General features: G+C 43.9%; 1 protein-coding gene across 1 annotated transcript; it reads right to left on the reverse strand.

Moving 5' to 3' along the window:
• Nucleotides 1–9982: 9982 nt before the first annotated feature.
• Nucleotides 9983–10687, reverse strand: LOC119272927. Its single transcript, XM_037554271.1, has one exon. The coding sequence runs from the start codon at nt 10685–10687 to the stop codon at nt 9983–9985; it is 705 nt and encodes a 234-aa protein (XP_037410168.1).
• Nucleotides 10688–15302: the final 4615 nt, after the last annotated feature.

A 15302-nucleotide genomic window follows, 5' to 3' on the forward strand; every position in this document is an offset into this window, starting at 1 on the left:
GTTCGTATGCTAAAGCTTTTCTAATGACAAGTATCATTTCCTTAGACCATGAGATTGTGCAACTCCCGGATACTGTAGGAATACTTTGGGTGTGCCAAACGTCACAACGTAACTGGGTGGCTATAAAGGTACACTACAGGTATCTCCGAAAGTGTCTGTTGGGTTGGCACGAATCGAGACTGGGATTTGTCACTCCGTGTAAACGGAGAGGTATCTCTGGGCCCACTCGGTAGGACATCATCATAATGTGCACAATGTGATCAAGGAGTTGATCACGGGATGATGTGTTACGGAACGAGTAAAAGAGACTTGCCGGTAACGAGATTGAACAAGGTATCGGGATACCGACGATCGAATCTCGGGCAAGTACAATACCGATAGACAAAGGGAATTGTATACGGGATTGATCGAATCCTCGACATCGTGGTTCATCCGATGAGATCATCGTGGAACATGTGGGAACCAACATGGGTATCCAGATCCCGCTGTTGGTTATTGACCGGAGAACGTCTCGGTCATGTCTGCATGGTTCCTGAACCCGTAGGGTCTACACACTTAAGGTTCGATGACGCTAGGGTTATAAAGGAAGTTTGTATGTGGTTACCGAATGTTGTTCGGAGTCCCGGATGAGATCCCGGACGTCACGAGGAGTTCCGGAATGGTCCGGAGGTAAAGATTTATATATGGAAAGTCCTGTTTTGGTCACCGGAAAAGTTTCGAGTTTTACCGGTAGTGTACCGGGACCACCGGAGGGGTCCGGGGGTCCACCAAGTGGGGCCACCAGCCCCGGAGGGCTACATGGGCCAAGTGTGGGAGGGGACCAGCCCCAGGTGGGCTGGTGCGCCCCCCCACCAAGGCCCAAGGCGCCTCCAAGAGGGAAAGGGGGCAAACCCTAGGGCAGATGGGCCCTAAGGCCCACCCCAGGTGTGCCTCCCCCTCTCCCCCTTGTGGCCGCCACCTAGATGGGATTTGGGGGCTGCCACCACCCCTAGGGAGGGAACCCTAGGTGGGGCCGCAGCCCCTCCCCTCCCCCTATATATACTTGAGGTTTGGGCTGCCCAACACACACCAGTTCCTCTCCTTGGCGCAGCCCTACCCCTCTCCCTCCTCGTCTCTTGCGGTGCTTGGCGAAGCCCTGCTGGAGTACCACGCTCCTCCACCACCACCACGCCGTTGTGCTGCTGCAGGATGGAGTCTTCCTCAACCTCTCCCTCTCTCCTTGCTGGATCAAGACATGGGAAACGTCACTGGGCTGTACGTGTGTTGAACGCGGAGGTGCCGTCCGTTCGGCACTAGGATCTCCGGTGATTTGTATCACGACGAGTACGACTCCTTCAACCACATTCTCTTGAACGCTTCCGCTTAGCGATCTACAAGAGTATGTAGATGCACTCTCCTTCCCCTCGTTGCTGGTTTCTCCATAGATAGATCTTGGTGACACGTAGAAATTTTTTGAATTTCTGCTACGTTACCCAACAACATAAGCACACTGAACCAAATGTGAGCACTAGCTTATTTTCGTATGTATATTTCTAATTGTTCTTTCGTTGTTCCCAATTCTCCTCTTGCTGGAATGGAAGTTCATGTAATCTTTACTACTTTTAGCAATATTATGAGTGGGAGTTCGTGGTCGGCAATGGAGGTGGTGACACCCCTTCTTATTTAAAAACTGGATATTGTAGCCGTACAGAATCAAGAGTTATTTGCGAATATCCAATTCGGCTCCTGAGCTCATATACACCCAGTAAATTTGAAAAAAAATACTAGCAAAATTCAAAAAAATTACAAAAAAAATTGTTGATAGATGCATGAGTGCGTGATGTCGATCCCAAATTTGTTATTTTTGCTGAGAGCTTGTCAAATGTTTAAATGTGCTGAATTTTTGAACGGACATCAGAAACTCAAGAATCTTTCACAACAAAATTATTTGGATTTTTCTTTTATCTTTTAACATTTTTTGGTGAATTTACTGTTTACTCCCCGGCTCATTATGAGCCTGGGAGCCAAAACGCCCTTATTTGCCGCTATTTTGTTACAATGTTCAAAAGTATATTTGCGGAAATATATTCTTGGGATTTATATCCATACAAAATATTCCTTTGCAAAAAAGGCCTTAATTTCTTTTGTTATGCGGCCAAAGAGATAAATCGTTTAAAAGAATAATTTGGGTGTCATCAAATCAAGGATACACACTTTTGTAAGAGAAAAGGCTATTGCGTGACTCTATAAATAAAGCCACAAAAGGTTCACAACATCGTCACGCCCATAAAATTAATCGCCACGGCAACACAACACAACAGACCAAGTTCGAGTTCAGTATTGGCATGCAGGCCAGAATCAGGTACCAAAATTAGAAGCTAGCTAAAGACGCCCTGACGGTTGCTAAGCAGTATGTTGCACCGATGGAGTTGGAGAGATCGTTGTAGCCCTGACGCGTGAGATAAGCATATTCATGGCGTCCACATCACAGTTCTTAACCAGAGGCTAACACAGCTGCAAAAGAGTAAGAGATTTAAAAATAACGTCAGCTGGTTTCGAAGGGTCGTCCAGAGAGCCCAGTTGACAGCATCAAAGCAAAACCATAAAAGACGCTGCACCAACCAGACCAAGAACTGACGAGAGGTAATAATTGAGCGAAGGTAGATGGAGACCAGTTAACGGAAAATTCGTTTCCGAGCCCGAGCACATATGCTCTCGTTATCTAGTCACTCCGTTCGCTTTGAGATCCCCGTCGTCATGTGTATTCTCGGCTGTATTTTCGCACGTATGGGTGTAAATCTCAGACCGAGCTGTGCATTTATTTCGGGGTAGATCAACCTGTGGTTGAGTTGGTTAGGTGGACAGTGATATCCCCAACCCACCAGGGTTCAAATCCTGGTGCTCGCATTTTTCCTGGATTTATTTCAGGATTTCCAGCGATGCGCTTTCAGTAGGAGGAGACGTTCCCGTCGACGACGAGGCGCCTACGGTGACTTCGTAAATCTCAAGATGATATGCCGGCTCAGTCTCTCGAAGGTGCTCATAGGGATAGGCTGTGCGTGTGTGCATTCATAGGGGTGAGTGTATGCGCGTATATAAGAGCGCTTGTGTCTGTACTGATGCTCAAAAAAAAAGATACCGTTATGTTCCTCCGGTCCAGAAAAACTCTTGACAGTCCAGCCAGCTTCGTGGGCCCTGAATGGCCGGTGCTCCTAGCGAACACAGCAGAGCAGGTCTAAGATATTCGCTCAAAAAAATAAAAGAGAGATGTCTAAATTATTCTCGCTAGCAGCGCACCTGTTAAATCATATCCCTAAAAAAACCCTGTTACATCGTGTTTTGCTGCCAGAAAAAATACCCTGTTAAATCGTGTTTTCTCAACAAAAAAAACCTTGTTAAATCGTGCGTGCTACAGTGCCAGCTCAAAACCTCCCCGCCGCAAGTGAACTTGCCAGCACGTCTGAGACTATCCCTGTTATGATCGACGATGTCAGCTGTCTTTTTTTTTGCGAGATACGATGTCAGCTGTCTTTACTATCAAATAAAGGGTTTTATGATGTAAAAAAAAACCCTGCCAACACGTCTGATGCGGAAACGTTAAACTCCAGTTCTAATCATACAAGTACATTTAAACCATGTTGTTACAATCAAGCATGACACATCTACTCATCAACGAAACCAAAAATGATTCTTCTGGTTTATACTAACGAGGAGCAAGTGTGGAGCTCAACAAAATCACACACACACACAAAAGAAAATGCTCCAATTGAACTGTTGTATGCATGTACGACATGGAAATTTATTTCTAGGCCACCCTCACAATTCTTGCACTTACCTGCTGTACGAGGGTGCTTCGGAACATCACCTCAGTCTGGACATGTAGTTTTGTTGTGCCCTTGCCCACATCAAATGCTGCAGAACCTTGTTTGCCTGCTTAATGCTTCATATGGAGCTTTGTCCTGCTAGTGCTTGGACTTCGAAAGTTTAATTCCTCGTTTTTTAGCTGGGCTGACAGTCCTGCTAGACCATTTGCACAAATAGAAACTGTAACACTGTCATCGTTAGGTCTTTTAGTTGCAGCCTCAACCACCACCAGCCTCCGGTAATGAACTCTTGGTTGGTATAGGCTACCTGTTGGTCTTGAAGCCCCAGGCCAGCCCTTTTTTCAGTGTACAATGTTACCGACAGGATCATCTCTTTGTATGCCCATGTCACGCGCGATACTGTCATTTGTTTAGACCAGTTTCATAATTCTGCTCTCGTAGTTAGCTTGCACATGGTATGTGATTCTGCTCTTGCTGTCAACTTGCACACAGTGTGGGAACTTTGGATCACTCCCTTCGATTCTACAATCATTTCCATAGTCTTACACACGTAGGCATTGGCCCACTCTAACTGATTCGTCCACAAAGATTAAACAGTGATCTGTTCATTAATGGAACATTCTCCACCGGCCCAAAGAAGTTACCAGTGATGATGTACACTTTTCTGATATTTATACTGTTCTCTGTCAGCTCCTTCCCTGGTTTACATATTTATGTGCTTGCGTGATGGCCAGTGCACCTTCTCCCCGCAAGTCACAAATAGTGAGTAATTATAGTTCACAAGGTGCTGCGTGATTAATCAATAATTGCCATCAGCCCTCTGGAACCTGATCATCACTGAACACTCGCGACGGCAACCTGATGTTTCCGCTCCTGGTTTACCCTGCAAAAGACAAGTTCATTACTATTCGCATTCTGTACTCAGGCTCACTGCTAAATGGTAGTTCATCATAGAGTCGTAAACTCACGGCACAGCCACACACAATCTCTTGCATACATTTTCTCGTCTCAACGTTAGTCTACTATTGCCATACCATATTCCAAATCCATTTCCCATGAAAATAAGTTTTATAAGCCGTAGGCCTCACTCAGTTAATCAATACCACATGTTTTATGACATTTTCAGTTGGATTCTCAGCAAAAGCTCAAATGAAGTTCTCAAGAACACTGATCCTAGGCATGGAGTCCTACAAAGGGGTGCCAAGCTTACTCCAGCCCTGTTAATTCACAACCAAATTAGCTTTCTTGAGACCCCCAAAAAGCACTGAACAAATATACATCTACCCCGGTCGATCAACCATCTCCAACCCCAGAAACTTGTACTTAAGCACCAGGGAGTCACTAACACAGAGACCACCTCCAGTGCACAACGATTTAGTATTAACTAACCATTTCAATAGTCCAACTTTTTACACTTTTTCGGCATCCTAGGATTAATACCCAGTTCAAAAATTTCATGTTCAGTATGAACTGTCCCCAAAAATGAGTGTATCATTCAGATAATAGAGATTAACAAATCACACACCTTTTTTTTCATCCCGGAACTTCTGGGTTCACCTTCCTTGTTAATCCTCCACGCTACCCTGGCGAGCTGTCATTCCCCAACTCCAATGCTGCACCTTCATCGCAGTTCCGTTCATCTCTGCATATGACGAATGAACAAGGCGAACGCCATGCCCATCGACTGCAGCAGCGCCCTTCACCGCAGTGGTGGAGCCTGCCAATTAACATATAATTCAGTTTTACATTCATCCACCGTGAGCCAGCCAAGGTGCCTAGCACACACAAGGTGCCTTCCTCAACGATCCAAATCACCAAGAGTTTCAATTCAGTACCCCAAACAGTAACATGGCCTAATTCCACCAAAACAGCACACCGTACACACACTAGACTGCCACTTTTCCACTCCAACTCACAGTCACAGCCAGCAAAATGCTCTCTATATAACATTTTAATGTTGGGGCTGCACTCTAATTACAGCAAATTTTCTAACCTACCAATCATAATGACATACATACAGAGATCATAGGTTCTCAAAATTGCCCACCTGTTGTCCATCCTGGTGCTTCAGGGTTCCCCTTCATCCCAGACTCCTGTTGACTGCGTAGGTGAGGTCTTCTTCCGCACACCCAAATCCCCAGATGTTCTCCAATCAACTCTGCTCAGGCAGAGGATGCGTTTCCATCTCCTTCAAGATAGATGACCGTCGTCCTCGATAGCTGCGTGAAGACCGGATCCGGCCGCGCAATGTTGTCCGATGTTACCTCCCGGACTGGAACCTGCGAACACCTCCAACGCACAAGAACTGAATCCTAGATAAATGGCAATTGATAACAACGAACTGCAACCACACGGTCCGAAATGTCATATCTGTCCACAGGATCTAGCAGAAACTCCATACCATCATCCGCCATGGCCGTCGTGGAACCTGCGTCGCCGCCGTAGATCGTCAGTTACCGCTCGCCGTCAAAATCTGTGCCTCGGCTCGGAAACAACGAAACGTCCCGTGCCGCCGCCCAGAAAAACTACCAGACGGACCCGTCAATGCGGCTACTTCGTGGGCCCACCGTATGTTCCTGTGCATCGCCGTATATGGTCAATACCACCATTTACTAGTGCTCAGAACTGGCCCTTCAATGCATTTATCACGGATCGCAAGACACGAGCCAATGGACCAGATTCCGAGAGCAGATGTGCTCGGGCGTCAAAACGCCGTTCTCCCAGTTAACCCCCAACTGAGTACAGCTCCACAATAGGACCGCAAAATCACAAGAAAATAAAATATGGCCAGAATGTTCTTGCCAAAAACAAAGAGAACATGTAGCCGCAGCCCAAGCATTATGCTTCCTAATTTGATCCGAACACGTAGCAGCAGGGAGCTTTCCCCGAATAGATTGCCAAAGAAAGATCTTGATTTTAATCAGAACACAAGCCCTCCAAACGCCCTTGAACTTCGGAGTAATAGAACCCATAATGAGATTGAAGTAAAGCGAGTTCACCAAAAAAACACCTGAGGAGGAACAAGGCTAGACCATCGAATTTGATTATTTTTTTTAGGGTGAGACCATCGAATTTGATGCCACTGCAGGGCCAGCCCCATAGTGGTGCCAAAGGTGCGGCCCGCATAGGGCCCAAAATTCTGGGGGCCCATATTTTTTATATAGGTGTAGTAACAGTTGAGCGCAACTGAGCCGAGCGGCGAGCGACTAGGCCCATCGAACGAGAGCGAGGCCATCGAGCGGACGGAGCGCTGGGACTCCTCCTCCCGATCGCTATGAGAGGGTCAGGTGACGAGGCAGCACTCAGAGAAAAAAAATGGCGACGAGGGCATCGCTAATTCGCTACGTTATCTAAAAGATACTGCCAATTGTTATGTAAGACATTATATTATATACATTATGAAAAAATTCTGCTTGATATATATTAATATATACATTATAATTGCTCATTAGGTCATTTTTTAGTGAGATAGGGCCCCATTTTTTAGTTTGGCATAGGGCCCTGGGTTTTGTCCGCCCGGCCCTATGCCACTGTTCCAATTCTGCAGGAGAATGGGAGCGATGGAAGGCCAAATCCCGATGAGAGTTGGCACTCTCAGAAATAGTTATCTGGGACTGCCACAGAAAGAAAAAAGAAGAGGGAAGGAAGAACATAAAGGGGTTTCCCCATGCCACCAATCAAGCGAGTGGATTTCCTATCATTAACAAAAAAATATTATATGTTCTAAAATACAATAATTACTATTTTTTTTGTTTACTAAGTTGCAACTTAATCACCGTGTTTGTAGCGTCTGGATGCGGATATGGTGTTTTTTTGGGTGAAAGGAAATTTTATTTCATCAATCAGGACATAAGTCATGCTTACAAATATTAGGGATGTCTTTTGGTCCTGAACCCAACCACACCATAGTGCGACCTTATGCCCGTCCAAAGGAGGCCAGATAATGGCTTGCACCATTATGTTCCCTACGAACATGAGATAGCTTGAACATCCTCCCTTCCTCAAAAGTCTTTGACTTTGATCGACCAACATGGTATAGCGAGACCGGTCCCTATCCGGGCCATTAATCATCTTAAGAGCGACAAGACAGTTCGTCTCTGCTTCTATCGGCAACTCCATCCATTGCAGGGCGAGGTTGATGCCCTCCATGCAAGCTGAGAGCTCAGCCTCCAATGGTTCTATACATGTGCGCAACTCTCTGCAGGATGAGAAAATGATGTCGCCGGTGGAGCCGCGTAGAATCATGCCCGCCCCCCGCAGTTCCCGATGTGGTGCAGAATGATCCGTCAATGTTCAATTTTGCCCATCCTTGAGCCGGAGGAGACCATCTGGGTGGGGCGCCATTGATGGGTTGATCATGCGGTAATGGCTTGTTGGGAGTCGCTATATCCACAATTTTCTTTCTTTTAACTGGATCAGCACATGGGTTGTTCTGCACACCAATTAGTGAGTCCACCGTAGCTTAGAAGATACCTCTTGGATGCTTCAACTGATGTTATCTCGTTGCGAACGTGCCAGCAACGCCATAGTGTCATCACGAGCTCCAATCTCCCCGTGTCCTGCAGGTCACAAAGTGTTTGGGCAAGCCAGAGCCCGTCCGCTGAAACGACGCCGACAGGGGGATCTGCCACTGTTCTGCCATCGCTTGCCAAAGTGCCACCGCTTTAGGACATCTGCAAAATGCATGAAACGTGTCCTCCGGCTCCATCATGCAGAGGGGGCAGTCGTCAAAGCATTCCAAACCGCGCCATTTTCTATTAGCCCACGTAGGTAGATAATCTGTGATCAAACGCCAAGTGAATGTGCAAACCTTAGGAGGAGCAGGGCACCTTTATATAGAAGCCCAGACGGCTCGTCGCCCATCCGGTGCCCTGCTTGTTGCGACTGAAGATGGTGTTGTAAAGAAGTTCAACAATATAAGTTGATGTGTATAAGAATCACAAGGACAGGACATGTTTTGAACCACTGAAATATTTATATATGCATTCTCAAAAGAAATATGTATATATGCAACTGGAAAAATATGTTCATGGCCCGTGGCAACGCACGGGCATTCTACTAGTTAGGAGTAGAGATTAAGATAAGTCAGAATGTCCACATGGCACCTCCACAAGAAAGCATAATGTGAGAAATGATTCAGCCATGTCAGGATGTCCACAAGGCACTCAACCCATTTCACATTTCTAATCCAACTGAGAATTATCTCATATGCCTGTGATGTGTGAGAAGAATAGATGCAGGTTCATCACCATAGCAGCTGCACTGCTCCAGCATATAGAGATTCAGATGACTCCATTTTTACAGTAGAAAGAGAGTGGGGTTCGCCTTCAACAACCTGCAAAAGTAGAAAGAATGTAACTTTTTAGATGTTGCAGATGTATAACTCAAAAGCACATATACCATGCATAATGACTCTATCATGAGAGTAGTTATAAAAAATCAAACTTGTTGCTTCAGTTACCTCATTTTCCCAGTCTAGTTCTCTCCTCAAAAAAAAAATACAGGAACATCTAAAAGAATGTATTCCTTTCGTCCTCAGACACCAAAGAGAAATCCAGAGAAAATCGTTGAACCTTCAGAAGCATAACAACGAACAGGTTCAGTTCAAAAGCAGGATTTTGATGCAGCATAATGTACATGATGCACCTCCCCTACTGTTCAGATTGTGTAGATCATTTTAGTTCCATAACACGCTCACACACAGCACACAGACGCAAACACATTGGTTGCCTGGAAGCCGGAGCAGAAGCAGCCGCGAAAGGCGGAGCTTGGGAGGCAGCCGCAGCCGGCCGGACTACGGGACGGCGCATCGCAAGCGCCGGCAAGTACTACTCCCTCCATAAATAAATGTAAGATCGTTTAGATAACTACTTCTAAACGAACTTATATTTCTTTACGGAGGGGGTGCTTGATAATTTTTATTACAAGTCTGCATTATGATTCATTTTATAATTTATAGGGAGAAATCTCTAACAAAGAAGGGATAACTGGATGAAATATGACAACGACCTTACAATCTTTCAACGAACATAACAGATAACCGACTGAATCCCTAACAAAGAAGGGAATAACTGACAGAAATGTTGACGACGAATCTTTGATATTTGGAAGAAAGAAAAAAGGAGACTGGATGCTGCTGCTCTGTTCGGCCTTGAACCGTACGTCTCATGAGTACACTACTAGAGAGCAAGAAACTCCGGCAGGGCACAGATCCTCACGTCGCTGCGGCAAATCGGGCACGTCGTCGCCTGGCAGAACCACCTGAAAATGCACCGGCGGTGGAACGCGTGCGGGCACCTCGGCGGCTGCACGGCGGGCTCTCCATCCAGTCCCTCCAAGCAGATCGGGCAGTTGTCGGGCTTGTCGCTGCCGCCCAGGTCCCTCTCCTTGCACGCCATCAGGAGAGCCTGCTCATCATGTATGAACTGCCGGTCCACCTCCATGACGAAGCGGAAGGTGAAGCCACGGGTGGCGCGGTCGCTGCACGCCACGCGGACGATCTGCGGCACCACGTTCGAGGGTACGACGCGGTCCCACTCGTCGTCGGCGAGGCGGAGCACCCGGAGCTGGGGCATTCTCGCCAGCATCCTGCGGAGCGCCCAGCGGCAGGCACCGTCGCTCTGGAGCGCGGAGAGGTCTCTGACGAGGAACTTCATGGCGGAGCCGTTGCTTGGACCGATGTACTGCTGTTGCCTCACGATCGGGGGCTGGCCGCGTCCGCGGAACTCCAGGGACCGCTTCACGTAGCACTTCACGAACACCGCGAACTGGTACCCAGCGTCGGGCGGCGCGGGATCAACGGAGAACCAGCTGGAGGTCGCCTCGACACTGCGCATGACCAATAGGCCAGCAGCGGCGGCAGCGGCGACGGCGTGATTCGACATCGCCGTCACTATTTCACTACACCGGGTGGCAACATGGGATCTGTTGTGGCAAAGCTGCAGATGGTTGCGGCTGGTGGCGCTATTTGTAGTCGACGGCCGGGGGGCGCGTGCGCGTACCGTGGCTACCAGTCGGAGAGGCTTCGGGCGGGACATTCGAATTCTTGTTAGGAAACGAACGCGATGGAAAATATTTTTTTCTCCGTTTCACGCGGCAAAATCGAAGTCCTTTTTTTGAAAGTAAATCGAAGTCCTTTTAGGAAACGAACGCGATGCAAAACGTTTTTAGGAAAGATACAAACGCGATGCAATTGTTTTTTTCTTTTTAGGAAACGAACGCGATGCAAATCTTCCGTATCACACGGAAAGGGTAGGCAGTTAAACGATTCTTTTTTTGACATCAAAGTTAAATGATTCCTTTTAGGAAACGAACGTGATACAATTCTGCTCTCCGTTTCAGGCCTTTAGCCTCGCCTTAAGCACAAGTTAGTTTTTTTCGATGGGTAGATTAAATGTGGCTGGCCATTTGCGCGGCCCATTAGCGTATATATTTTTTCACTTCCCAAAAAATATTTTATATATCTAAATAATAAATTAAAATAGAGTTTGCTTTAATAAATGAAAAATTAGAAATTTAATAGATCAAGAGAAAAATATCATCTATTTATAGTTTTGTTCATATAGCTTCTTAGATTACTTCTTGTATACTTACAAAATGATTTACACTGATAGTGAAAAGTATTTCGTGAAATCACAAATAAAAGGGTAAAAAAAATAGTAAACTATAGTTTGCCGCTTTGCGGACACCATTCACAGGCGAATGCATTTGGGGGGAGGGGGGGGGGTCTAGAAGGAGGAGCCCGAGAGGTAGGGTACAACTAATTTGACATGTGGAACTCATATGTAAGGTTGGTTATTGAAACGAGAAGAACAAAAGTCATCCTTGAAGCGCAATAACATCCCGCGAGGGCAGGGCATCAAAAGTCAAACTTGTAAAAAGATACATGTGTCACCATGTGTCGCTTCTTTCTCATGCCACTTAGAAAATGCTATCAGCACTAGAGTCGGCTTCATGCAATTACTCTATATTGATTCTTCATTATTAGGGTATGATTACGTTATCATTGCAAAAAAAATTGGAGTCCGTTAGGAAAAGAAGCCATGACTACTAGATTACTTTAAGCAAAGGAGCACATGATGAAAAACTATATGACACCCATCACATTATTACATAATGATACCATTTACATTACATTACATAATGTTGATGGAACAAAGTAATGCATAATAAGGGTAGCTATTTCTTCCATGATGAAATACCAAGGAACTGCTTGTATGGAGCAACAAGTCATGTCAATGAAAAAATGCTAGATCAAACAATCTACTAGTTTGCAAAAAAAGCCACTTTGGTGGAATAATTTCTTGCACAATATGGATTTTTATGTATACTCGAAGAAAAAAACTTCTAGTATGAAGAAAAAATCCATGTCAATTAAACAAGTGGTGCACAATACGAAACATATTTCGGTGTTCACAAAATAAGCAATATATTTGAGTTATTATTTGTATATTGGATCAAAAACTTTAGACATGAAGGAAATGATTTTATGTAGCCTAAATAATGGAAAACAAATTAACACTTAAAAAGTATTCATGAAACATTTTACAAAAAAATATAGCTACTGTGTATTAGGTGAAAGTCGCCCATAAAAAGTACTCCCTCTGTCTCATAATATAAGAACGTTTTTGGCACTACACTAGTGTAAAAAACGTTCTTATATTATGGAACGGAGGGAGTATTTATGAAACATTTTACAAAAAAAATAGCTACTGCATATTAGGTGAAAGTCACCCATAAAATTGTTGGTGAGTAGGGCTTGAGAAAATCCTATCGAGCTTGGTGGAAAACTATGGATCAATAGTTGAGTGCAGCATTTTGGAGGACGAGCTCCATGGAGCTTTTTTTAAAAGAAAAACAAAAAATATATTATTAAGTTTCAAAAAATTCTGGACAAAAATATATGCGTTCATATGGATGTGTTTTACATGTGTGTAAGTTCTGACAATGAAATGCCATTATGTTGAGAGATACACAAGAAAGACAAATTCGTGCATTTTTTATAGTGAAAAATATGTGTAATGTTCACCATTTCAAAATCACAATTTTTTATTTTATGTAGCTCTTACAGTAATGTATATCATCTTCAAATTTACACACATGTATTACACATCCGTATGAACACGTATTTTTTTTAAGATTTTTTGGAAACTTCAAAATGTGATTTTTGTTAAATTTTCAAAATAAAGAGCTCCACGGAGCTTCGCCTCCATTTAGCATTTTCATCAATAGTTGCCCTGAAAATACAATTGCAATATGTGTAGAAAGGGTAGTCGGCATATGCAGGGTGGCACAATTAAGCGAGCAGGCAGGTGTCGCAGATCAAAATTCAAAACGGGAAAAGACACATGTGTCATCCTCTGTCGCTTCTTTCTCGTGCTACTCAAATACATTTAGCATTGGAGCTAGCATAGGGTCTTCCGATGTTTGTCTCTTAGCATGGGTTTGTAGGTAAAATGTTAATGTGGCACATCAATTAAGGGTGAGTGAGGAGTTGTATGTTAGTGGAGATAAAGTTTAACCATGTTTCTGTATGTAGTGTAACCGATGCTCTAATCCGGTGTGCCTTCTCGCCCTATGTTTCTCTCCTTCCTATCTCTCCGTAACTAACATGAACCCTATACCGAATGAATGTAACATCATTTAGATAAAAACATAAAGAGACAATGCATTGGGTGGTTGTCTCTAAAACTCTTTCACCACCTAGAATGACGAGTTAAGAGCCAATGTATTAGGTGTGCCCTTAGTACAACTAGCTTTAAACATTCTCTCATATTAGTAAAGGATTACTTTAAGCAAAGGAGCATGCAATAGTCATTTCTATGAAAGAAACGTGTCTAGTTGTAATTTTCATTTTCGGCAGGAAACAAACCTTAATAGACGTGGAAGTCCATCTACTCCGCCTTTCTGTCTTTGAAGGCTAGCTAGCTATATGGTCGTGCACTAGCTAGCAATGCTCAGCAAGACTTGTCACAGCTTAGTGAGCTATTTTGCTTTGATGGAACGGAGCTTTAGCTTCACAAGCGCAGGCAGCATAGCCCACGTACTTACAACACTATCCATGACCACCACACCCAGCTCGTAATCGCATAACTCCCAGGAACATCCACTCGCTTGATCCTAGAGATTGTTGTTTCCCAGCGTATGATATACTACAAGGTGGGGTTCCTCTATGAACAGCGAAACGACCATTACGACAAGGCCCGAGATCTCATCGACACATCGGATGAGCCTTGAGACCTCGATCCCTTGAAAGTACGAAAACATGTGTGAGTTTCTCACTCGAATTGGATATTTGTTACATTGATCCACCCAACCACCCACATATAGCAAATTCAAATTACAGGTGAATTTCAAGTTCAGGCCAAAGCATTCCTTTCTTCCGGGCCAAGCTTATAAGTAGTCATTGCGCTTAATGGCCCAGTCTGGGCAAGAGTGCCATCTGGGGAGCCTCTTGTTGTGGTTAGCCACGACCTAGGTGATCTTTGAGATAAAAATGTGCTCACTGCGCTTGAATTTTTCTAAACAAATTTTGAATTTAATTTTTTTCACCTCGATATAGATAGGTATTAAACCCATATTTATCAAAAATGTGTTGATAACTTTTTTTGAGATAAAAATGTGCTACTAGCTCAGTGGAATATTCTCTGCACCCATCATATCTGTGCAACTCACGAGTTCGTGCCTAGTCGGCCTCTAAGTTTTCCGCATTGTTGTGACATACATGTTCCATAAAGTAACAAAAAAAGCGCAACTCGGGATTCCATAGATGTGGAAAGCACACACCTATCACTGCGTCGTGACTCGTTAGCTTGTTACATGAAAGATGCTAACTAGAGCTGCGGCAATTAATTTGGATCGGAGGGAGTATGATATTTAACTATACAATGACTGATTAAATCCAGTTCTTGTTAAACATTGGCATTTCTTCGCAATATGTGTGTTAACCGTGGGGAGGCACAGTGGATCTTCCATGCGGAAGGCATGGAATAATTTCTTTCTGAGTGGTGTAAGGCACAGAATAATGATACGACGGGCATGATGCACTGTTGTTGGGCTAGCCCATGTGCTCTGGGTTTTGTTTTTTTTCATTTTTATCTGGTGTACTTTTGATTTTTTTTCTAACTTTACTATTTTGGCTTTCCCTTTTATTGAATTTTATGTTTCATTTAATTTTGCTTCTATTTTCATTTATTGGTTTTTATTTTTTTGTTTATTCTTGTCCAAAATAAATATGTAACTTTTTTATAAAATGAAAGAACTTAATTTTGAAAACAAATCATTCTAAAGTACGAATACATTTTTAATCCATGAATGATCTTAAAAGTTATGCAAGCACAATTTAAAAAGTCATGACAACTTTTTGAAATTAGCAAACATTTTTTTAAATAACGGAATCATTGTTCAATTACAGGAACATTTTCCCAAAATATTTGAGACTATATAAAATTATTAGATCATTTTTTGGAAATATGAGAAACATGTTTTATTGCACTAACA

This window comes from Triticum dicoccoides, chromosome 3A, assembly GCF_002162155.2.
Source record: "Triticum dicoccoides isolate Atlit2015 ecotype Zavitan chromosome 3A, WEW_v2.0, whole genome shotgun sequence".
NCBI lineage: Eukaryota > Viridiplantae > Streptophyta > Magnoliopsida > Poales > Poaceae > Triticum > Triticum dicoccoides.